This window comes from Erithacus rubecula, assembly GCF_903797595.1.
Source record: "Erithacus rubecula genome assembly, chromosome: Z".
Lineage (NCBI taxonomy): Eukaryota > Metazoa > Chordata > Aves > Passeriformes > Muscicapidae > Erithacus > Erithacus rubecula.
Window position 1 is genome coordinate 31,323,800 of NC_136661.1, and position 24,996 is coordinate 31,348,795.

Here is a 24,996-nt window from a genome sequence, read left to right on the forward strand (position 1 = left end):
AAAACCATAAAGGGCACAAGTCCAACCAGAGCAAGACCCAGAATGGTTCCTTCAATGCAAGAGGCAGCAGCAGCTCCAGAGGTGCTTAGGAGGTGGGTAACACATCTTTTTGCAGGTATTTGCCCATATTAAGAGCAGGGCCACACACAGTAAGAGATGGGTGATGTCTCCAGCCCAGCAAAACTAAGAGGGGCTCACTGGTGCTTTCACAACACGTGGGAAACATCATGGAATGAGAGAAATGCATGACTTTAAAGGCCATGGAGTACAGGCCATGAGCAGGGACACCTTCCACTATCCCAGGCTGCTCCAAGCCCCATCCAGCTCAGCCTTGGTCATTCCCAAGGATGAGGCAGCCTCAGCTGCTCTGGGCAACCTGTAAAAATCCCTTCTTTGTATCTGTTCTAAAATCTAATGGATACCATTTTTTAAAGGCAACATCTAAAGGTGCTGCACAAGGCAAACAAAAGTCAGTTGTCAATGAAAAGTCAGTGTCTTTTGAAGGCACTTCAGATTCCTGTGCTGATTAGCACTGGCTGCTAATTACCAGCCTTTACATCAAGGGAACACATTTCCCTGCCTGTTTCCCAGTCCTTCAGCACACAGAGAACACTGTTGCCCTCAAGGAGCCTCCAAACAGCCTCTAAAGGTGTGGAGGAGCATCCACACCCCAAGCTGCCCATCTGGACACATCTGTCCACTGCATCCACTGCTCAGGGTTTCCACCTGCTGCTCCCACCACTTTTATCTAATTAAGCCAGGGCAGAACATCCCTGGAAAAACCTCACTTCAGAAAAGGGGATGGTTGAGGCACAGAAGTCAAAAAGGGTTTGAATGCAGGGATGGCTTGTTTATACCCTCAGCCTTCAGCAACACTGCTTAAAAACAGTACTTGGGGACAGATACACCCCAAATGCTCTTCAGACATCTACCACCAGTTGGAACTTCCCCAAAGCCAGCTGTCTTATTTTAAAGCAATAATCCAAACCCACAAGAAGGGACCCAGAACATCTAGGATTTGTTTTCAAAGTCATCCTGCCAGAAAATCACAAGCAGCTTAACTGCACAACTTCACCCTGGTCTCTGCAGCAGGAGCAAAACCAGTTGCACTAAAAACACAGATTCTCCAAGAGGGAAAGGGATCTGGAATAAATGAAGGCAGAGCCAGACTCTGTGAGTAATTGTCAGGGGTCACTCAGCTTTAATCCCAGATCTGACATTAATTCTCTCTGTTGTGGAATGAGTCAATAAGTCTCTTCACCATGGAAATCATATTTAACCCACTTCTTTCAGGTTGCTTGGAGGATTAGTGTTCATAAAGCAATCAGAAGATTAAAAATCCTTTAAGTACTGCAGTTTGAATTGAGCCTGACCACAATGAGAACACCCACAAAGGCCCCAGTGCATTTCTCCATTGACAGTGCTGCAAAGGCTAAGCCTAGCTCACAACAGCACTATTGAAAAAAAATTGTGTTGTTAGAAATATAAAAAATGCAGTAATTTAATTGCCACTGGATTGCATCCTTCAAGTGTTAATGGCAGTGATGAAAAATTGAGATAGTACAACTCTACATTCAAATTAACAAACAGAAGTTGCACTCTGGAGGTGAAAACCAGAGTTTTTTAGTGCTGTAACACAGAGAAAAGCCATCTCTGAAAAAGTCTCTGAAGCCAGGAGCTGCTGCCATTTCCGTGGGATAACTGGAATTTGGAGCAGCATTGCTGAGAGTGGCAGCAGCTTTTTTTTATTTGTTGGCTCTAATTTGGGTTTTTAGAATCCCTGGCATTGTCACTCAAGGCAGAGAGAAAACCACAACTATGGGGCAGTTGCACTTTTCCCTGAGAGAAACCCAAGAAGATATTTTTCATCCAGTCAAATAAGAATGTTTAAGCACTTGTTTTCTGTTCACATTTTCAAATACAAGCAGCAAATGCACATTTTATGCTGCAGCTGCTGAAGCCAGTAGCATTAGCAGGACAGATTTTCACAATAATTTGGGTCATTTTTTACACTGTATCTTTAATAAATAGTATGGATTACCCTATGCAACCTTTTCTTGGTCCTCCTATTTTTTACACAGAAATACAGAAATATATAGAATATATAGAAATATATAGAGAGAGAAAAAAAAATATATAATATATATTATATATAGAATATATATATATTTTATATATAGAAATATATAAATATTTATATTTATATAGAAATATAAATATGGAAAACTATATTTAACACAGATAATTTTCTTTTTTGTAGGGATAACTTTTGATACAGTAGCCAGTTTGATACATACCAGTCAGGGCAAAATAAAACTGTTTTCACCAACAGTCTACACTCACATCAGAGCTTCAAAATGCATTCTGGTCATAAAGAAAGAGTTGGATTCCAAAGGGGTGGACTCGAGTTGAACTTGGTTATCCTGATGAGTCCCTTCAGCATATTCAATGATTCTGAGATGCACTTGGGGTGATGCTTTCCCTGGGATCCACCCTGCACAGCTTTGGAGCCCATTTGCCCACACACCCCTGGGTTTCAGCAAGGAGCCAGGGAGAAAATGTGGCTTTCAATGTCTCAGTTGCTGAGAAAAAGCCTAAAAGCAGCAGTTTGGGCTGGAAAGGGCAAGGAAAAGTGTGGATACTGCTGGAACCAGGGAAAAAGCAGCATTGAACCTTGGGTTCCTCAGGCTGCTCAAGGACAAGGAATTATAACCATGATTAAACACCTGCTGGAGATGTGTTATTTTGCAGAAAGCATGTTTTCAAAGAGGTGTTGCCTTCTTGGGCCAATGAGCCTTTTCTATCCTGTTTTGCACGAACTAATCTATATAAGTGTAGTGCTTCTTCAAATAAAAGCTGGGTTTTGCTCCTCCATTAAGTAAGAACTATATTGCATTATCCTTTCTGCTGCTCCTAGACAGCACATGGAGACCAGGCAAGGCTCAGCATTAACCCTCTCCTGGTGGTCACCACCAGCTCAGCAGGGCAGGGCTGCTCTGTGAGTTTGGTCTCAGCATTAGGAAGGCTGGGTTTAAGAGTGTTAAACAGCATGGGACACAGGATCATGGTGTCTCTGCAGAGGTCAGAGTGTTTTCTTGAGCTGGGACCCCTCACAGCCCCCAGCCCATTAATGTCCCTTCTCCCCCAAACACCTCATAGCTGGAAAAGCCCCTCCAACAGCACAGAAAATCCTCAGAGCTCCCAGTTTTTGAAATGCTGAGCTGTCTCCAGCCTGGATGACCTTCTTGCTTTGCACACCCCACTGGGGAGGAACACAAGCTCCTCAGCCTCAGGGAAATGAGGCCAGCAATTCTTTTGTGTGCTGTTCCCAACAACAGCAAAACACACTCCTGGCCAGTTTCCTTAGCTCTCTGGCACCCTGATGCTCTTTTCTGTGCTGGGATCATGCCACAGAGCATCCCTGGCTCCAGCCCAGGCCACCTGCCAGCTGCTGGAGCACTGCAGAGGCTTGGGACTGCATCCTCCCAAAAAGCATCACACAGAGGAAGGAGTCATGAGATGCTGTGCCAACAGATCAGCTCTGGAGCACCAGGAGAACAGCCAGTTGTTCTTCTACCCCCTGCCACTCCCAGAAAGAAGGGACCACCATCCTAAGCCACTGCTGCCTGGAAAACTCCCACACCACCATTCTGACCAATTACAGTTGATGAACATCAGGAAAACCCCCAGAAGGGATTTTCAGAAACCACACTCTGAAACCATCCTGAGACCTCCAGAATCCACCGAGGATGTGGGGAGGGAAGCAGTGACTGGGAGGTGGGCAATGCCAGTCACAAGTCTTTGGGCCATCATGTAATTGTGCTGCTCATAAATGCTGTTTTGAGTTTTGAATGTTTGCTGTTTTGAATGTTTAATTCTGCTTGGTGCTACAGCTGCCTCCCCTCAGAGCTCCAACAGCTCTCCTGCACCACAGCACTAGTTGCATGTTTGATGTAGGCTATTATCCCTCCTTCCTGGTCAGTGGTATTTCACACACACACATTTTTACTCTCAGTAAGGCACTGACCTCTCTCTGCCTTAAGCTTTCTCACGCCAGTTCTGTCCCATTTATGAGTATTTATGATTTTTCTATAAGGGATGTCTCATTCATTATTAAATGTGCTAGCAAATAGCACGGTCCTTATTCTAAATTGCCAAAAAGAAAAAAAAATTACATTTTTAAAAGGTTTATTAGCTGGCCCCTTATCCCCAGAGCATCTCTGTCCTCTCCCACAGCAAGTAAGACCAGAGGGTCTCTGCTCCAGTTCTTGGGAAACATTTCCTGAAGCATCTCCCTTTTTTATTTTTTTTTTTTCATAAATATATCACCTTGGGAGAAGAAAATCAATCCCTGAGGTCTTGCACCAGCACCAGGGACAGCTCTTGCAAAACTTCCTCCCCTCATCCCTATCCCACTTTTAACTCTAAGCAGAAGAGAACCCCCTCAGTTTTCCAGCTTCCTAAATTCAAGGCTCTTGATTTATTTTTCCCCTTTTTACTCCAGAGCTTTATTTTTGTGCTGATCTTACACAGCTCAGCCCCACAGCTCCCTACCCAGCCTCATTCTCCTGGAGACTAAACCCTTCCCTGCCTTTAATATAACACAGGATTCAGCCTAATTTACTGTGCCAGTCTGATTCCCCTTGCATCTCTGTTGGGGGTTAATCTCTCTTTTAACTCCTATCTGCTCTCTCTTTGTATGGCTTTAAATCCTCCTGTAAAATCTTGAATGTGAAGTGGTGTGAAAGGATATCCCCCACCGTGCCCATACCCCTCCCTGAGTCTATCTGCTGGTGTGCAGGGCTGTTGCTGCAATTTCTGCTCTTCTCCAGCTCCAGCATTGCCCTCCAGAGCAGGATTTGTCAGCAGAAAAATTATAGGAAATGTAGAAACAGGGACAAATAAAACAATGTATTTATCTATGTATTAAAGCTTGGCTAGAATAAACCCCCTGAGCTGCAGAAAAATCTATCTAGCAAGACATTAGGAAGTTGTAAGAGTAATAATGGAGATCTGTGCACTGTATTTTAAGGCTTACGAGCAGGTATTGTATTCAAAATAAGCAACCATTGTATAAACCATTGTTCTACTCAGAGTGGTTGGATAGAACTACTCTCAATATGCTTTTGCTCTTTGGGATTGGTCAAAAAACTTTTAAAATTAGTTGTAACACTGAGTTCTGCAGCTGCTGCTGAGGAAGTGAGCTGCTGGCATCTTTGTCCCATTGTCCCAGCCACAAAATGAGATTGATGCCAGAAAACAAAGAGCTTGAGATGGGTTCCACAGCAGTCCTGTGGTTCTGTGCATAACTTCCAATAAAAATGGAAAGCCACTGCTGAACTGAGTTATTTGCTTGCAGTCCAAGTGTCTGAGCACTTGGTGACAGAAGCAGCATGTGGGCAGTGGGGCTGAAGGGAGGAGACACCCTATTTCCAATTTTCACAATTTGGGAATTGCACAACAATGGGAATTGCAGAGCCTGGTTGGAGCTGCAGACACCAGGGGTTACCTGGTACCCACTGAGCTGCAGTTCAGACAAGATAAGCAGAAGCTGGACTCATCCATCAAATCACTCCTGCATTTCTTATTTTATTTCTTCTGCAAGAATTATCAGCAACACTGTGAGCAGATCCTCATGGTGGGAAGGAGGAAATTCCAGCCTAACCAACAGGTCACCAGGACAATTGCCTTCCCACTGACATGGCAAGGTCAGGGAAGGTCTGCAGAGCCCTTCCACTCTCCTGGCAGAGCATCACAGTGTTCTGCAATTTGGATTTAGCAGTTTGTCTTCAAGGGGATCAGACATGTCATCATCATCATCATCATCATCATCATCATCATACCTGGCAGTTTAGCCATGGGAAACTGGAGCTTTTCCCTTTTGGGGGAACTTCCTCTCTGAGTCTTGCTGATTCACAATTCAAGCACTCATTTTGCCAGAGCAACAGTAGATTTTCCATCCCACTTTTTCATGTTTTCTCCAGGATCACACAGGAAAGATCACAGCTCAGCTTGTGAGAAGTCTTCCCCCCATCTGGGGAATGTCTACATTTAAGGACAGAACTTTTGATCTGTACAGCTGAGATTTGCAGTAAGCCCTTTCACATCTCCTCCCTGAGTTTCTTTTGGCTCTCCCCTATTTTCCCTTCTAATTTCTGCAGATGTGTTTCCACAGCTGCTGTTCTGGCCTGTGTTGGGCCATGCACAGTATCTGCTCAGAGCTTCTTTTCCATATCAAGCACAGCCTCCTCTCTGTCATCCTGCTTCATTATTGCTAAAGAAGAAGAAAATTCTTGGGGCCCAAGTCTACAAGTTTTCACACACCACAGATGGACATGGTACCAAGTCTGGATTCTCAGTTGTGAGGTCATATAAGAACAAATCTCTGCCACTGCCATTTCTCTCCAGAGCTGAATCCCTTGTTCCATGGTGTTCCACTGGGTTTGCTGCATACAGAGATTGTCTGCACACAGATGTTTTTGTGTCACACCTCCCAGGACCCGTGCCCAGAGACACTGAGGGTTCACCACCTTCATCATTCCTTGGTCAATGACAGGATCCTGTGACAGGGATCCCAAAAGCCTCACCTCAGAACCATCCAGAACTGCAGCCTCACCTGCAGTGTCCCAAAGATGGACTGACCAACTGATTACAGACTCATCAGGTGAAACCCTTTCTTAGGCCATGAAGGTTCTTCAATGAAAAGGACTCAATAATGACTTCTGATTTTGAGTCAGTTGTTTTGATTTCTGATTTTGTATCAGAATCCTGCTTTGAGGATCTTTCCCCTGGATCATCATCCACTGGTTGATCAGTTTTGCTGGTGTGTTTCCTTCCCACTGCAACTGCCAGTGGCTTAGGCTCACTGTCTGGTTTAACTGTTGGTTTAGGCTCACTATCTGGTTTAACTGTTGGTTTAGGCTCACTGTCTAGTTTAACTGTTGGTTTAGGCTCACTATCTGGTTCAACTGTTGGCTTAGGCTCACTGTCTGGTTTAACTGTTGGCTTAGGCTCACTATCTGGTTTAACTGTTGGTTTAGGCTCACTAGTTTAACCGTTGGTTTAGGCTCACTGTCTGGTTTAACTGTTGGCTTAGGCTCACTGGCTGGTTTAGATGCTGGCTTAGGCTCACTGTCTGGTTTAACTGTTGGTTTAGGCTCACTATCTGGTTAAACTGTTGGTTTAGGCTCACTATCTGGTTTAACTGTTGGCTTAGGCTCACTGTCTGGTTTAACTGTTGGTTTAGGCTCACTGTCTGGTTTAACTGCTGGCTTAGGCTCACTGTCTGGTTTAGCTTTTGGCTTAGGCTCACTGGCTGGTTTAACTGTTGGTTTAGGCTCACTGGCTGGTTAAACTGCCGGCTTAGGCTCACTGTCTGGTTTAACTGTTGGTTTAGGCTCACTGGCTGGTTTAACCGTTGGTTTAGGCTCACTGTCTGGTTTAACTGTTGGTTTAGGCTCACTGGCTGGTTTAACCATTGGTTTAGGCTCACTGGCTGGTTTAACTGTTGGTTTAGGCTCACTGGCTGGTTTAACCGTTGGTTTAGGCTCACTGGCTGGTTTAACCGTTGGTTTAGGCTCACTGTCTGGTTTAACTGTTGGTTTAGGCTCACTGTCTGGTTTAACCGTTGGTTTAGGCTCACTGGCTGGTTTAACTGTTGGTTTAGGCTCACTGTCTGGTTTAGCTGCTGGCTTTGGCTCACTGTCTGGTTTAACTGTTGGTTTAGGCTCACTATCTGGTTTAACTGTTGGTTTAGGCTCACTATCTGGTTCAACTGTTGGTTTAGGCTCACTGTCTGGTTTAACTGTTGGTTTAGGCTCACTGGCTGGTTTAACTGTTGGTTTAGGCTCACTGTCTGGTTTAGCTGCTGGCTTAGGCTCACTGTCTGGTTTAGCTAAACCTGAGTAACTGGGGTGTTGGCTGATTCATCCCCCTGCCCCCCTGGCCTCTCTCTGCTGCCCTGCAGAATCCAGCAGCATTCCATATACCAGGGTCCAGCTTATTGCAGTGAGCACTTTCTCATTAGAATCATCATGGTACTTCTTTTCCAGGTATTTCCTCACCTCATATGGGTTCTGAATTTGTTCATGTGAAAATTCCCAGGCTGGGGAATCAGAAAATTCCTTCAGGGTTCAGCCCATTTTCTCCCACTCCTCTCACCACTCAGATTTTCCACAGTTGGGTCCATTCCTGGGTCAGGGGTCTCATCAGCCCCTCTGGACATGTCAGCTCTTATTCTAGAACTGCAAACCATGTAAAGAAAACTTACCAGATGAAATACCAGGAAGGTGATATCCTTAGCATCTCAAGAGGTGATAAAATAGATTTAATGGAGAAGAAGAAAAGGAAAGGCTAAAAACCCTCATCCCCTGCTCCTCCTCTAACAAATGGGAGCAATTACTAATAAACCCCCAAAAACATGCTACTGGGACTGGGATGCAGGGTAGGATGAAGAAACCATAAACCAAACACACCTGGAACAAACTCCAGTAGCTTTATAAGCTTTCTATAAACCATTATCACCGAGCCCAGCACAACAGTTATTCTAATCTGAGCCACTCTACTGTCCCACTGCATGTTAGGGATGGAGCTATCTCTGGATTAGCAAATTAGCCTAGGGACCAGAAAGGTTTTAAAACCTCAAAAAGCCAAGGCACCAGGCACACATGAAGGTCTGCACCCCAAGAGACATCATGAATTCAAACAACATGGTTACTGACTGCTTTACCCCAGTACAGAATAATTACAACCAAAATGCAATCAGAACAGGGTTTTTTTCCACTTTATCATGCCCTGATCTTGGGAGCCAATAAATATTTGTCCTGGTTTAGGGAAAATTTGGGAGGAAACCTCCAAATGGGGACCCTCCAGGGAAGAGATTCAAGCAGTCCCTCCCACATCTGGTTTGGGAAAAAATATTTCTGCAGAGAGAAGTGGAAAAAAACCTGTTTATTTAGCAGGCAAAGCATTTCCCAGCACAAAAATGAACAATACCAAACAGTAAAACCTCTTGTTGCTGTGAAGAGAGTCCTTTCTGTGGGTCACCCAGTCTGCTCCCAGTCCCTCCAGTCTGGGAAATGTCACAGCCCAGGTGAGCCACAGGTGAACTCCTGGTGCTCCTCTGGGTTTTCAGTCCAGAGCAATTTGGAATTGGAATTTTGAATAAATTCAAGAAAAAGGAAAAAGAACAGTCATGGGGAACTCCTTTGCCTCAGCTAGCCAGGAAAAACCAACCAAAAAGCCAAAAGAGCTTTCTGTGTCCTGCTGTCCACTGCAGACAACCCTGATGAAAGCAGGGGAACCTCTGATAAACTCTGCACCTCTTTCTCTCCCCCTTCACCCCTGGAACCACTCTTAGAGCTGCAGAGCTCAATATTCAACACCAGCAGACAATTTGGGGCTGCAAGCATCACAAAGTCACCCCAAGACACAGTTCCATGTGAAACAGGCACAGGGTGTTTCAGGGCTGCATCAGTGAGAGCACCAGGCAGCAAAGCCCACAGCACTTAACCATTCAGGAGGTTTCCACAAGTTGTTTTTCCTTTTTCTTTTACTACCTGAGATGTGTGCCAGGTGAGAGCTGGGCACTGGAGCTGCTTTGTGCTCATTACCTGAACTGCATCACCTGTGAATTTTGCATGGGTGATGGCACACCAGTTAGGGGAGAAAAAATGTTCCTGCCACAGGGAGATCAGAGGAGACACAGGGGAAACACACAGGAGGGGCTGGCAGCTCCTTCAGGGTTTGGTTTATGGTTTGGGCAAAGGTCAGCTCTGCTTTTGAGAGGTGTTTGGCAGCTCATTCTTCTGCTCCACTGTCCCCTCTCACCTGCTGCTGTTATTGAGTGTAAAGGATGGGGTTTGTGTAAATAAATGCATAAGGGCACAAATGCATGGATAGATAAATAAATAAATGCATAAATAAATAAATAACCCACCAAAAAAAAACCCCACCAAAAAAAAAAAGAAAAGAAAAAAAAAAAAAAAAAAAAAAAAAAAAAAAAAAAAAGACAAAAAAAACCCCAAAAAAACAAAACCAAAATTAAAAAAAAAAACCACAAAAAAAGAACAAAAACAAAACAAACAAACAAAAAGAAACAAACAAAAAAACAACCCCACGAAAACAAACAAAAAGAACAAAAAAACTACAAAAAGACAAACAAAAAAACCATAAAAAAACTAACCAAAAAACAAACAAACAAAAAATCAAAAACAAAACACCCTCTCAAAAAAGAAAACAAAACAAAAAAACAAAAAATATAAACAAAAAATACAAAAAACCCCAACAAACCAACCAACCAAAAAAAAAAAAATAAAAACGAAATTTACAAAAACACAAAACAAAACCAAACAAACAAAAAAAAAAACTAAAAAAAAACCCCCGAAAAAAAAAAAAAAAAAAGATAAAAGCCTCACCAAACCCATAAACATTAAGAAACCTTACTTGGATTAGCAACTCTTGGCTTGTGCCCAGAAAGAACCCAACTGGTACAGAAAGAAGAGACAAGAGCAAAATTCAGAAAGTCCCACAAATATATCCACTGTAGTGATTTTCCTAAGAAAATCAGCCCAGCATCATGTGAAAACACACTGTACAATCAAGCTGGGAGGAATTAAAATGGAGCTGCAGACAAGATGAGGAATGTAAAACTAAAAACCCACCTGCAGCTCCCAAAGGCTGGGAGGGGACAGCTGGTGTTGCACTGTCCCCATCCAAACTCCCTCCACGGGGCTGGAAACAACCAGTGGGTCACATTCACAGAGAGGGAAAGGGGTCAGAGCACGAATCTTGGACTCTCTGAGGTTGGAAAAGCCTTCCCAAGCCATGGAGTTCCAGCTCTGCCCCATCCCCACCTCATCCCCCAACCCAGAGCTCTGGGTGTCACCTCCAGCCCTTCCTTGGACACTCCAGGGATGGACACTCCAAACCTGCCTGGGCAGCCCCTTCCAATTCCTGACCACCCTTTCCATGGATAAATTCCTCCTGGGGACTGCAGTAAAGGTTGGTCTTGCTGCCACCAGCTTGAGGAATCTACATGCTTAGCCTGGCTCAAATGAAGTCACAGAATCCCAGGAGCACTGAGGTTGGAAAAGAGCTCCACAGAATCCAAGCTGTGCCTGATCCCCACTGTGCTACCAGCCCAGAGCACTCAGTGCCACCTCCAGTCATTCCTCAGACACCTCCAGGGATGGGCACTCCAAACCCTCCTGGGCAATCCTTTCCAGTTCCTGGCCACTCTTTCCATGAATAAATTCCTCCTGGTGTCCACCCTGATCCTCCCCTGGCCCTCAGTCCATTCCCTCTCCTCCTGTCCCTGTTCCCTGGGATAAGATCCCAAATCCCCCTGGCTGTCCCCTCCTGTCAGGAGCTGTGCAGAGCCACAAGGTCCCCCCTGAGCCTCCTTTTCTCCAGGCTGAGCCCCTTCCCAGCTCCCTCAGCCTCTCCTGGGGCTCCAGCCCCTTCCCCAGCTCCATTCCTGCCCTGGACACGCTCCAGCCCCTCGGGGTCTCTCTTGTACTGAGGGTTCCAGAGCTGCCCCCAAAACTGGAGGGGTCCCAGCAGTGCCAGCACAGGGCACTGAGGAGCCTGTGCTGCTCAGGTCAGGCTGACTGCAGCACAAATGCAGGTTTTCAAGAGGGAATTTCTGCCAGGCTCCTGCCCAGAGTGATGACACACACAGAAATTAGAGCCAGAGTGAGGATGTGGGCACACAAGGGATCTTTTGTTCCTCTGTGAGAAAAGCAAGAATCAGCCAGGGCATCAGTGGCTGTGCTGGCTCTCTGTGTGACCATGGCACAGCTTTCACACTGCTCCAAGGAGGGCAAACACCTTCTGTTTTGGAGCCCTGAAGCCTGGGAGTTTTGAGATTTCTGCTGAACTTTCTGTAGAACTTTCTGGCAGTGATCCCTGGAGGACACTGCTTTTGGGTTAGGGCCTTGGAGAGGGATTCCAAATTTGAGTGGTGGAGTTAAAGTCACTGGTGTGTAGTTAAAATAAAAGTGTGGTGTCAAACAGTGAAGAGTTTGGAATTTGGAGTTTTTAGAATATAGTATATAATATATGGTATATAGTATATATACTATATACTATATACTATATACCATATACCATATATAGCATACAGTATATACTAGTATGTACTATATATAGTGTAGTGTGTATTTATATTTATATTTATATTTATATTTATATTTATATTTATATTTATATTTATATTTATATTTATATTTATATTTATATTTATATTTATATTATTGTTTATAATTTTTAATATATTTTGGTTATTTGTATTTATATTTTTACTTTTATTTTTATATTATCTAAATAATATCTATATTTATATTATAGATATTTATATAATATATATTTTAGTATAATATAGTGTGTATGTAATATACACATACATATACATATACATATACATATACATATATATATACACTATATATAATGTAGTATGGGACAAGATAGAAGTTCTTGGGTGCTGTCTCTTTCTCTTTTTTGTCCCTTCTTCTTCCTTCTTTTTCCTAATTTCAAGTTTTTGGTTGGGTAGTTAGTGCTGCACAAACAGCACTAGAGTTTGGTTATTGGGTCAAAAGTAAAAATAATATATGTGCTAGTTCTTTACTGGGCTGCTTAGATTTAAAAGACCTTATATCTAGCTAGATTTGTCTCCATTTTGCACCTTGTATCTAGCTAGATTTATCTCCATTTTGCTCACTTTTAGCTTGTAGCTAGGAGTGCTGCAGAACTCTCTTTACTTTAGATTAAATAAACAAGCAAGTCTGAACAAAAAAAATCCCTCTCCTGCTTGTTTTAATCCTCTGAGTGAAAACAAGAGAAAACTATGAAAATCCACTAATTAAATAACTTCTGGAGCCCCCCAGCCCCCTGCAGGACAGGACCCTGGGAGAGGAGGTGCCTGCACTGCCCTGCAGACAATCCACTCCCCAAAACACCATTCCTTCCAGCCCAGGGCCACCAGCAACCCCAAATGATCCATCCTTCCACGAACTCCTGAATCCACTGCCTGCAGCCCCAGCACCTGGAGCAAACTACCCCCAAGTGCTCATTTTGTTTAAAACAACACTGCTTCTGTGTATTTGTTTAAAAAAACACTCCTCCTGTGTATTTAGCCCCACTCTGAGTATCTGGGGAGTTTCCAAAGAGCTGGTCACAGTAAAAAACAGAGGGTGTCACATATTAGTTTTAATCTCTTGCCCTTTTTTTATTGTGTTTTTTTAAAGCTGTTTCGCATGCAAGTGCTGCAAAAACATCTTTTTTTGTGTGAAAAGCTCATACCTAAAGCAGAGTTGTAACACACACTGAGTCAACTGTAGCTGTTCAGGTGCTTTATGAAAAATTTTGACTTAAAGAAAGGGGTCAGTTTTTATTACACATCCTCTGCAGCCTGCTTGTACAGCCCACTCATGGATTTTTTTTTTCTTTGTTTGTTTGTTTTGCATTTTTTGGTTTTTGTTTGCTTGGATTTTTAATTTTGTTTTTTGATGTCGTTTTGTTTTTGTTTTATTTTGTTTGCTTTTTTTTTGGTTTTGGGTTTTTGTTGTTTTGGTTTTGGTTTTTGTTTGTTTTGTTTGGCTGGTTTTTGTGGGTTTTTATCATTTTTTTGTTTTGTTTTGTTTGCTTGCTTTTTTGTTTTTGGGTTTTTGTTGTTGTTTTGGTTTGGTTAGTTTGGTTGTTTCTTGGGGTGGTTTGTTTTGTTTTGTTTTTGTTTTGTTTGCTTGTTTTTGGGTTTTTGGGTTTTTGTTGTTTTGGTTTGGTTAGTTTGGTTGTTTTTTGGGGTGGTTTTTTTTGTTATTTTGTTTTTGTTTTGTTTTGTTTGCCTGTTTATTTGTTTTTGGGTTTTTGTTGTTGTTTTGGTTTTTGTTTGGTTGTTTTTTGGGGTGGTTTTTTTTTGTTATTTTGTTTTTGTTTTGTTTTGTTTGCCTGTTCGTTTTTTGGGTTTCTGTTGTTTTTGTTTTGGTTTGGTTTGTTTGCTTTTTTTTTTTTTGCGGGGGGGGGTTTGTTGTTGTTTTGTTTTTGGTTTGGTTTGTTTGGTTGGTTTTTGGGGTGGTTTTTTTTCGTTGTTTTGTTTTGTTTTGCTTTGTTTTTTCTTTAAAATTGGCATTTTCTGGTGACAGGAATGCACAGCTGTGAAGGCACCTCCAGCCCCATTTCTTGGGCACTGGAGGCAGTGGGAAAACACAGGAGAAGCCACTAACACTTGCACACACCAACTGCTTTACACTCTGCCCCTGTCCCTGCCTGGCCATGCCACACTGGAAATAAAAATCAGAGAAATAAAAATGTAATTACCTCCAATTTTTTAACAGAGAGTCCAAAGTTTTGTGCCCTTTTCCCTTGCCATCCACTCAATCCCATCCAATCCCCTCCACTTTGCTTTCCCTGTGTGCTCTGGGCCACTAATAAAATACCCAAAATATTCAAAAAACCCCCCCAAGACTGGCCAGACTGCTTTCCTGCTCTCAATCACCTTGGAAGTTTGACTTCTGAGATGGCAAGCTTGAGTTTTATTCCTGATCTATAGGGATGCACCAGACATAATCCATTTATTTAAAAGCTGAACTGCAAAACAAGTGGTATTTTTGCACCAGTTCAGGTTTAACCCACATCACCCCAAAGGACTAAAGCTGAGCTGCAGGCACGAGGCATCCCACAGGGTCACCATTTCAGCTGAAAAAGGGACAGAAATAACTCCTTTCCAATTATCCATCACCCAGGAGCTGTGCCAAGCACAGGCCCCACAGCTCCACCACCCAAAGACTTCAAACCCAGTGTGCTGCAGTTTAAGGCACATTTCAAACAACCAGGTAGATCCCTATAATCAACGTCCCAATCTCCTCTCAGCCCTGTCTGAAACCTTCTTTTGTACCCAAGCCTGCAATTACCAAAATAACAACCTGAAAAAGAGAGCACCAGAGGAGCACTGAGCAGAGAGCACCTTCCTCAAGAGCTCTGAAAATGGTTATTTCCCTGTCCCCTTGAAAACAGAGCACTCTGAACCCCCAGAAACAGCAGTTTTCCACTATGAGCTGCTGTCAAAAGGAGCTTTGTTCAGATTAGGAGGAAAGCAGAGACAAGCATAGCTGGCTAGAGCTACTAGCCCACCAAATTTGTTCAGGGATGTGGGAGATTTTGTATTCCCCAGCACAAACTTCAGCAGAAAAGTGAGTTGCTGCTTTATATTTTAGATGCTTGGAAAATGCACAGGTCCTGCCCATGCTGGTCAGCAAAACCCTGGTATCTTCTAAAAAGAACCATGCAGCTTGCTGCCCAGTCTGGAATCACACAAGGACAATTTCCCAAGCCCTCCTCTGTCCACAGGCAGCTCCCCAAATTCCTGAGCTCTTCTCAAAAAAGTTTTGCCCAAAGCACAAGCACTTGGAGGAGTGAACTGCAGGTTGGAATCAGTCTGAGAACAATCCACCCAACCTCTGGCCATGGCAGGGCTCCTCCAGGGGCATTTCTGGATTGAACTCTGGCTCATTTTTGTTAGAAATGCTTCCTAACTCACCACTAAAACCCAGACACAGCAGAAGGAGCCTTGTAACCCTTGGAAAATTGTTCTCTGCTTACTCTTGCTATTAAAAGCAGGAGTACAAAAATCTCAGCTAATCCACAAGCAAATATAAACACACAGTGTGAGTCCTGACAACTATAATAAAATGATCTCTGGTACAACAATTTTCAGTTTCCTCTAAGATTCTCTTTTGGATCATTTTAAGAACAATATCCTACATTTGTCTTCAGCAACACAACAAGCACAGAAATAAATAAAGCAAAACTCTCACCATATCCATCTGGTGAAGACACTGCTTTGGGGGATGCATAAATATCTCCAAGTATCTGCCAGTCACCACCTAACTCAAAATCTCCATAAAACAACATCGGACATTATCTTCTGGAATCACTTTGATTATCTCGCCAAATTATCTGAAATGCGGTTTCCTCTAAGCTATTAAACACAACATTTGCAGAGTGGTTTGAATTTCTTCCAGGAAACCCATCCCAGAAGCAACAAGAGAGGGATCCCCCACTTGAGGACCACAGGGACCCCCACCAGCCCAGCAGCGTGGGTGCAACAACAGGCAGCATTAATTAGAAATTAATTAGACCTCCAGCACGCTCTCTTTCACAACTTCGCTTCCATCGAGTATCTGGAGCATTCAGTGGCATTTCCACCCACTTTTTTTGGAGCCAAACCCCCGTGGCTGGCCCCCACTGACCTAGCCATCTGCTTGTAAGCCTCCTCAGCCACAGCAAAGATGTGGGGGTCCATGTCCCCCGTGTTCCGGCCGCTGTAGGCGTAGATGACATCCTGCTCGTAGATTGGCAGGGGCTCGTAGGGGTTGATGGCCACCAGCACGATACCTGGGGGCAGACAGACAGGCAGCAACGTCACCAAACAAGCGGGGGGGTTGGTGTTTCAGTTGCCTCAATGGGATTTTTAAAATAAAACGATGGGATGTTAACAAGGAAAGGCGAGCGGTGAATGGGGAAGATTCTTATCCAGCATCTCCTTCAACAGCAAGGCAATAATCCCCTGTGCAGCCACAAAGGAGATGCACAAAACCTGTGAGAGGAGCAAAAATATACAATAATCTCCATTGTGTGAAGACAGACTTTGAAGGGGAGGTGAGGAGAAATCAATACAGCCTGAGCCAGCACGACAGAAAAGTAATTCCTGTGCATCCAAACTCTGCTAGACCCAAACAAACATCCCGGGTTTTCCCCTGGATTGAGTCTGCAAGCGAAAACTGCAAACAAAGAATGCACCCAAACCAAACTGAAACACATAAATCACAGGACAGGAATGCCAGAGCCTGCTCTGAGGCTTTAATTTCTGCCTCTTTAATTTCAGCTCTGGGCATGCTGGAGGAGGCAGCGAGCTGGGAGCTGAGGAGAGCCCAAACCACACTTGGAGCTGCTCTGCAGCCAGGTGCTGACAAAGCTCCACCTCTGAGCAGTTTCAGGTGCAGTGAGGATGACTCAGCTGTCCCTGAAAAGGGCAATTGGGATTTTGTGCCCTGAGACAATGAAACCTTTCATGAGTGATGCTCCCCCTCCCTACAGAACCCCTGTTATCATTTAGGGTTGCTATTGGGCTTTAGCTTCACTAGATGATTGGTCTTTTCTCACCTAGAATCTCAAGGTAATTGGATAGTTCTCAACTTATAATTTCACTGGTTAGAACTTCAATCCCCCTAAAATCTATAAAACCCCTTGCTGTGCTGTGTAACTGGATTGTGCTGGTGGAACCCTTTGAGAAATAAAGCTGCTTTCTGAACCTCTGCAGCAGCTCCCAAAGTCTCTTTCTTTGCTAGCTGAGCAGCTGAATCCTGCCTTGGGAGCCCTCAGAGCTATCTGGACCCCATATCAGCCCAAAGCTAGAACAACTCTAGCCCAGGCAGGTCTCAGTGTCCCTGCAAGGAGCTCCAGCAGCCCCTGGCTGGGTGTTCCCAGGGCTTGGCACGCTGCAGCTACAGGAGCCCAGGAGCTCTCAGCTCACAGCAAACAGCAGGAGGGTGACTCAGCCTGACTCTGCACAGCAGGCAAAGGGCAGTGACTGTCACATCACCTGCCCCTGCAGGACACTGGCCCAGCTGCTCCACCTCCCCAAGCCCTGCTCCTGCCTCTTTGCTTCCCCACTCTGCTGGGTCAGTGTTCCCTTCTCACCAAACCACAGTGCAAGCCAAGCTGAAGGGCTCTCCTCCCTTCCTGCCCTTCTCAACCCCTTCATGACCACAGCACGAGGTGTGCTGCAGCCAGGCAGAGCTTTGCAATAAACCTACACTGCCCAAACAGCTGTGTCCCCATTAGTGCTGCACTCAAGGTGATCATGAACCTTCATGAGAAGCTGCCCTGATGAAACCTCACTGATTTTGGGTGAGAGCAGGCCTGTGGGTGACAGAAGGCACACGTGCAGCTGCAAAAGGCTGCAAGTTATGCCAGTAATCCAACACTACACATCATTAATTACTGAAAGCTAACATTGCTGAGAGCCACAGAGGTTATGTATTTCCAGGGCACTGTTTCAAAAACTGATTTTTTTCCTGCCAAGCATTTCCTCTGCAAACCCAAAATCCAGCATAGTCACAGCTGTACACACCAGGACACAGAGAATGGCTCCCACTACCAGAAGATAGGGCTAGATGGGATATTGGGGAGGAATTGCTGGCTGGGAGGGTGGGCAGGTCCTGGCACAGGGTGCCCAGAGCAGCTGTGGCTGCCCCTGCATCCCTGGCAGTGCCCAAGGGCAAGTTTGATGGGAATTGGAGCAATCTGGGACAGTGGAAAATGTCCCTGCCATGGCAGGGGTGGCACTGGATGGGATTTAAGATCCTTCCCAAACCCTTCTGTGGTTCTGGGCTTTCCCCACAGAGGGTGTGCAGGAGCCCCATATTTCCATGCTCCTTCAGTTCTGCCATTTCCAGCTGTGGGATTTGGGATCTGAGCTCAATTTTTCAAGTTTAACTTGTTGCTGTCCATCCACAGGTCCCTGCTGCCCTGAATAGCTTTGGCAAGGCACCCTCCCCAAAAATCACAAACCCAAGCTTACACCTGCCCTCCTCCTGCTCTGAATTTGGGAGTTAGATGAAAAAGCTGTGAAGAAAAGGAAGGAAATGGCAGTGCTGGGAATTTGTTTGCACTTTTTCTGGAGGAAAACCTGCTATGGACATTCCTCAGCAGGATCACTCTGGCATGCTGCTTTTTTTTAAGTCTCACTTTTTCCCTGTGGGGGCTGCCAGGCACATGCAGGGCTTGCCTCAAACTCTGACCAGATGCTCCCACCAAGAGCAGCAAATTCACAGCACCCTCAAAAGCCACCTCTGGTTTTACACCCTGTTGGCACACACTCATCCTCCCACCCACCCTAAACCCACCACCCCCAGACTCTGTTTTATGGCTCCCAGGGGTTTCTCCGTGGCCCCACAACCTCCCAGGAGCTGCAGGTGAGGTCTGGACACTCACCACAGTAGGTGTAGATGTGGTTGGACTCGAGGAACCTGACTTTGAGGTTGTGCAGGACAGCAGGCTCGTGCAGGTAGCTCAGGGCTGTCAGGTCATTCTGCCCCACCAGGATGTCTGGGTTCCGTAGGAAGGGCAGCTCTTTGCCCTGCAGGTCCAGGGGGTACTCGTAGAGCTGGAGAGACACACCAGGAACACAGCAGCACAAAAGAAAAAAAATTCCTTTAATGGTTTGTATCTTTGCCAGGTGTAACTCCTGCTAGTGTAAAATACTTACACGCCCTGCTCTAAATTAAATTTAAATTTATGTGATGATGAGTGCTTTCCCTTTCTATAGGGACTTGGATGGCAGACTGCCAGGTCAGCCCTCTGGCTTTGTGCTGACCATCACATGATCCTGGTGGACACTGATGGTCCAAAGCACCAACCTGAGCCATTCTCAGGCCACCCTGGCAAAGAGCCTTTAGCCAGCTCTGAGCAGAGACAGGCACCCTGCAGAAACCCACAGCTTCATCTGTTTGCTCTTGAAAGAGCAGCCTCGTTCCAAACTAGACCATGCTCTTACCATCAGAGTGATCTCCCAGTCATTTTTAACCCAAGTTGCTGTTCTACCTGAAACCTGGCACCCCCTGAGGCAGTAGGATGTGGGGAAGCATGGAGTTTCTGCTGGTGAAGTGTTTGAGAGCCAGGGTACACTGAAGTTGGATATGGGCAGCATTATGCTATTTTTGACTTGCCCACAAATGAGCAACAGAGCCATCAGCTAAAGAAAAACTGCTTTTTTTTTCCCTTACAGAGGAGGGTAAAAAAATTGCCAGTGATGCTGCTTAGCACAGCATGCCTCAAGAAAGGATGCTCAGCTCCCACCAGAGGGGAGGAATCCCAGTTTCCAAGCAAAACCACTGCACTGGATCACTGCCTGTGCACAAGGAAATCTGGCCCAAGTGCACGAGCACACAACCTCAGGCTGGGTTTATCCTCCAACCCCACGCCAACTTTCAAGGGTTTGCACTCAGTCTCACATCTTAATGGCAAACACACCAGGGATGCCTGGTGATATTTAAAAGCCAGTTCTTGGTTCAGAGGGGGTGCTCCTGCATGCAGAGCAGAGCCAGAAACCACAAAACCCACGAAGATTCACTTAAAGCACAAGGACAAAAGGAAGCACTGAGCAGCTGGGTAATGCATGTTGGCTGGCAGGAACAAAGGGCTTGCTACAGCTTTGAATCCCCTCAAGATATGTGTGCTGGGTTTCTCCAACACCATGCACATGAGTGCTGTTCCCTTTTGTAAGAGCTTTTCAGTCAAACATGACACAGATCAAGGCAGGACTTCACACAGTAAAGCATCAAACAGGGCACTCCCAGAGACCTTGGGTCTCTTGCACAACCCCAAAATGAGATGTTCCATGTTTCACCATGACTGTGACATGCTTATTAAGCTTCTGCCTGCAACACCTGGTAAGCCTTTCATCTCCTTGTACTTTAATGTTGCTGGTCCTGAACTCTACTGCACAAAAAGATTAGACCTTGCAGGACTCCTCAGCCCCTTTAGTTTCCAGGTAAATATCCAAATTAAAGAGGGGAAAAAAATAATTTCTGCACTAAAGTACTAAAACTGCAGGAGATCTCAGCCAGGAAGGGAGGAGGCAATAGGAACAGGTGTACTTTGGCAGCCTGAGCACAGGTGGAAGAAAGGAGCTCCTGGGGGTGAGATGGGCACCCAAACACCCAGCAGTGCCCAGCCCTGGGCTCCAGCAGCACAAGGAGGTGGAGCTGCTGCAGCCAGTGCAGAGGAGGCAGGAGATGCTGCAGGGCTGGAGCCCCTCTGCTCTGGAGCCAGGCTGGCAGAGCTGGGGGTGCTCAGCTGCACAGAGAAGGCTCCAGGGAGAGCTCAGAGCCCCTGGCAGGGCCTGAAGGGGCTCCAGGAGAGCTGCACAGGGACTGGGGACAAGGCAGGGACAGGACACAGGCAATGGCTCCCAGTGCCAGAGGGCAGGGCTGGCTGGGATATTGGGGAGGAATTGCTGGCTGGGAGGGTGGGCAGGGCTGGCACAGGGTGCCCAGAGCAGCTGTGGCTGCCCCTGCATCCCTGGCAGTGCCCAGGGCCAGGCTGGATGGGAATTGGAGCAGCCTGGGACTGTGGAAGGTGTCCCTGCCCATGGCAGGGGGTGGAATGGGATAAATTTAAGGTTCTTCCAACCCAAACCATTCCATGATAAAATGATTATTCTATGCCTGGTGCTTCCAGTGGATTGCAGGGTGGCATCTGTGCATCTCCTCATCCAGATTCATCACCGTGGAAGGTAAAAAAGGCATCAAGCATCCTCCATCCTTCACCCTCCCCAGAAAGCTGTGCCCTATGCTGGAAGAGCAGACTGGGCAGGGCAACCAAAGCAGCAGCAGCAAGCCCTGGGTGCAGATCCCAACATCAACAGCATTCCTGCAAGCCTGGCAGGCTCACACACTGCCCCTGCTCGAGCTGCTCTGAATGAAAAACTGTTCTGAAGAACCACAGCTCATTCCTGCTCTCCATCTCCCCATTAGGCAATGTGGTGAAAATGCTCCCCATACTGGGGAAAAATCTGGCTTGGAGGGGATGGGAATTACTTGGAACATGTGAATCTGTAGTGGGTGGTCTCTCCTAACAGATCACACCCTGGATAGCTCAGAAAACCCCACCTGCCCAATGAAGGTGAAAATCTTCATGAAAAATGTATTTATTCTCCCTGGTACACCAGGCAGCTCACGGTGGGTACAGAGCACGGCTGCTGCCTCCCCAAATTATGCAAATCCGTGGTTCACTTCATCTGCAGCTCCCTGCTGTCACCTTGCCCCACTCCAGGAGGATTTTGTGTGTTCCCAGCCTCCATCCTGCTCCTGGATGATTAACTGCTGGCTGTACACACTCTGCAGCCCGGGCTGCTCGTGCATTTAAATGCTCATTTAAATGAGTTTTGTGGGGGTTTTTTCCTCTTTTAAAAGCTTTCCTTGTTTAAAAATAAAGCAGAGAAGAGAGGGGTTTACGTCAGGGTGCACTCAGAGAGAAAAGCCAAGCTGTGGAGGAGGCTGTGGCACAGCAGTCCCCTCTGAGCTGTGTGTGGGTTTTTCCAGTCAGTGCCACCAGCCGTGCTCCCCACGACTTGTTCAGCAGCAAAAAGCACAAACTGGCATTTCTGACCAAAAAAAAAAAAAAAAAAATCCTGATATCACAGACTATTACCAGTTTGCCAGGAGATGAGAAGAGATGATGGGGGTCAAGGGGTTTTCTCACAACCTACTGTCACACAAGTGTCTAGGGAGGGGGCAGCCAGGGAAAAGCTGGAAGTGTTAAGGCAATAAAACACTTTTTAAACCACTTCACAGAAACTAGGAGATGGCTCAGGCTTCTTCACACATTAATTCAGAGCTTTAAATTGCTAAAAAGAATAATGACGTTCAAAAGCTTACAGTTTCATCTTCGAGTTTCAGCTGGAGGCTTTTATCTCCCTCTTTGTAATCCTTGATAATTTCTGCCGATTTCCAAACTTCATCAGGGTCAGGAATCCAAACCCGAGTGTACTGGAGAGGTGAAAAAGAAAAGAAAGGAAAAGTTTAAACACGATGGAACCTTGGGGAATTAAATGAGAAATAAATTAAGCCTCCATTAATACGGTCTCACAGTCATTGTAAAGTCAATGCAGCTAAACCATTCATTTTAGCAAAAGAAAAAATAAATCTGGTTTTAGTTCTTGGGGTAAATTACAGACCAGAAGTCTAATTTTTCAGTCTAATTTTCTCCTGTACAAGATGTACACTGATTGTTACCAATCTAACAAAGCAGGATAAAGTCTCAAGGTAAATGTGGAATTTAATTTCCCTGGGAAAAAAAAAAAAAAAAACAACCCAGCACTCCAGGAGGCTTTTATGAAATAACACAATTCACTCCCACCTACACCAAAGTGTCTTTATTTTGCTCAAATCAAGGCATTTTGGTGCCTTCAGAGCAAACCTACAGACAGAGGAAGGCAAATGAGGACACCAAATCCACCTCCTCCAGCTGGAGGTGAACAAGCAGGCTCCAGGAGCACGCTTGGACTTACAGGAATTAGTGATTTAGGTTAAATTTAACTTTTTTTTGCATCTCCAAAGTCATGGACACCACGGGAGGAGCCCTGCCCAAGTGCCCAGGAGGGTTTTGGCTGGTGCTGGACTCATCCAGCCAGCACAGCCAGCAGGACCCCCCAAAAAACACTGAATTACTGCACTTGGGGGCATCTCTGCCCTCAATTCTTCCTGCTGACTGAAATGAGAGCTAAAAAACATCATTCCTACTCAAAACACGGGGGGAACCCCAGAAATTCCAAGTGACAGCAGCGCCAAAAATGGTTTTGGCCTTCATCTGAAACTAAACCCCATCATAAAATGTCCAAATCACAATTTGCAGCCACCAAGGAGTTAACACAGCAGCAGCCACCAGGCAGGCCACTTTTCATCTGAAAAGCAATAGATTTTTATACATTATCACACGTAATTATTTTTAGAGCTGCTCAATAGCAGCAGCAGGAGCCTTTGGATGTTAATGGAGCCACACAATCATATTCCCAGAACATCAGTTACAGTAGGAGTGGGGGGAAAGGTGTGAAAATGTGAATTTTGTCAGCTGCAGCAGCTCATGAGCCTCCAGTGCTGTCCCTGCCACGAGGAGAGGAGGGTGCAGAGGGGAAGGAAAAAAAAATAAAATATAAAATAAAATAAAATAAAATAAAATAAAATAAAATAAAATAAAATAAAATAAAATAAAATAAATAAAATAAACCTGGGGAGGAAAAATAAAATAAATAAAATTAAATAAAATAATATAAATCAAATAAATAAAATAAAATAAGGAAAAAACCTTATAAATGTGAGTGCTTAGCAAAAAATTGTGAAACCATAAGTGAAATAGAAATTATAGCAATTTTTGGCTGTAAGGTTAAAGGTTTAGGGTTTCTTCCTTTGTTTGGATAATGCCAAATGCCAAAAAATACCAAAGAGCCAACAGATATTCTGTTCCAAGTATGGCAGAAGAAGTTTAGGGATAAGGTTTATAGATAAGAAAGCCATAAAACATGGTAATAAAATTATTCCTGTAAGTTGCATGCAAATATTAAAAAATTAGTATGTTGTACTAAATTAGTTAATAAAAATTAAAATATTCAGCATAAAAAAATACTTATTTGTAAGCCAAAAAATGCTCTCTTATCCTCTTTACTCTCTATGCACCTCTCTTATTCTCTCTTACACTCTCTCCCTCATTTACCCACGCCCTAATAATAAACTACAAACTTCAAAACCAAAACATGAAAAGCTGCTGAGTCTGTCCTGGTGACCATCCACCCAACTGCTGGTCCTGGCAGATGCAAATTTTGCAGCTGCAGGCAGGGACACTCTGAGCCCAGAGCACCCCAAAAATGGGGAGGCTGTGAGTGCTGTGTAGGGGAAATATGGGAACAGCTCCAGCAGCAGCAAGAGGCCCATGGGGCATCACCAGACATGGGCAGCAGCCAGACAAGTGGGGTTTATGGAATGAAATGAAATGAAATTAAATTAAATATAAAATAAAATAAAATAAAATAAAATAAAATAAAATAAAATAAAATAAAATAATAAATAAAGTAAAATAACATAAAATAACATAAAATATATAAAATAAAATCATTAAAGAAAAAAAAAACAATAAATAAAATAAAATGAAATAAAAAATAAAATAGAATGAAATAAAATAAAATAAAAAATAAATGAAATAAAATACAATAAAACAAAAAAATAAAATAAAAATAAAATAAAATAAAATAAATAAAATAAAATAAAATATAAAATAAAATAAAATAAAATAAAAGTAATATAAAAGAAAATAATAAAAGAAAATATAAAAGAAAATAAATTAAAATGAAATCAAATGGAATTAAATAAAATGAATTAAAATTAAACTAAATTAAATTAAATTAAATATAAAATATAAAATACAATAAAATACAAAATAAAA

At 44.2% G+C, this 24,996-nt stretch overlaps 1 protein-coding gene across 2 annotated transcripts in view; it reads right to left on the minus strand.

The window, feature by feature from the left end:
* MYO5B (myosin VB) overlaps positions 1 to 24,996 on the minus strand; it is a 154,939-nt gene that overhangs the window by 101,572 nt on the left and 28,371 nt on the right. For both annotated transcript variants that reach the window (XM_079330329.1, XM_079330328.1), the window contains exons 2-4: positions 22,440 to 22,550; positions 18,994 to 19,165; positions 16,248 to 16,392 (exon numbers count right to left, since the gene is read on the minus strand). In XM_079330329.1, coding sequence (XP_079186455.1) covers positions 16,248 to 16,392; positions 18,994 to 19,165; positions 22,440 to 22,550 — 428 coding nt within the window. The remainder of the gene's footprint in view (positions 1 to 16,247; positions 16,393 to 18,993; positions 19,166 to 22,439; positions 22,551 to 24,996) is intronic.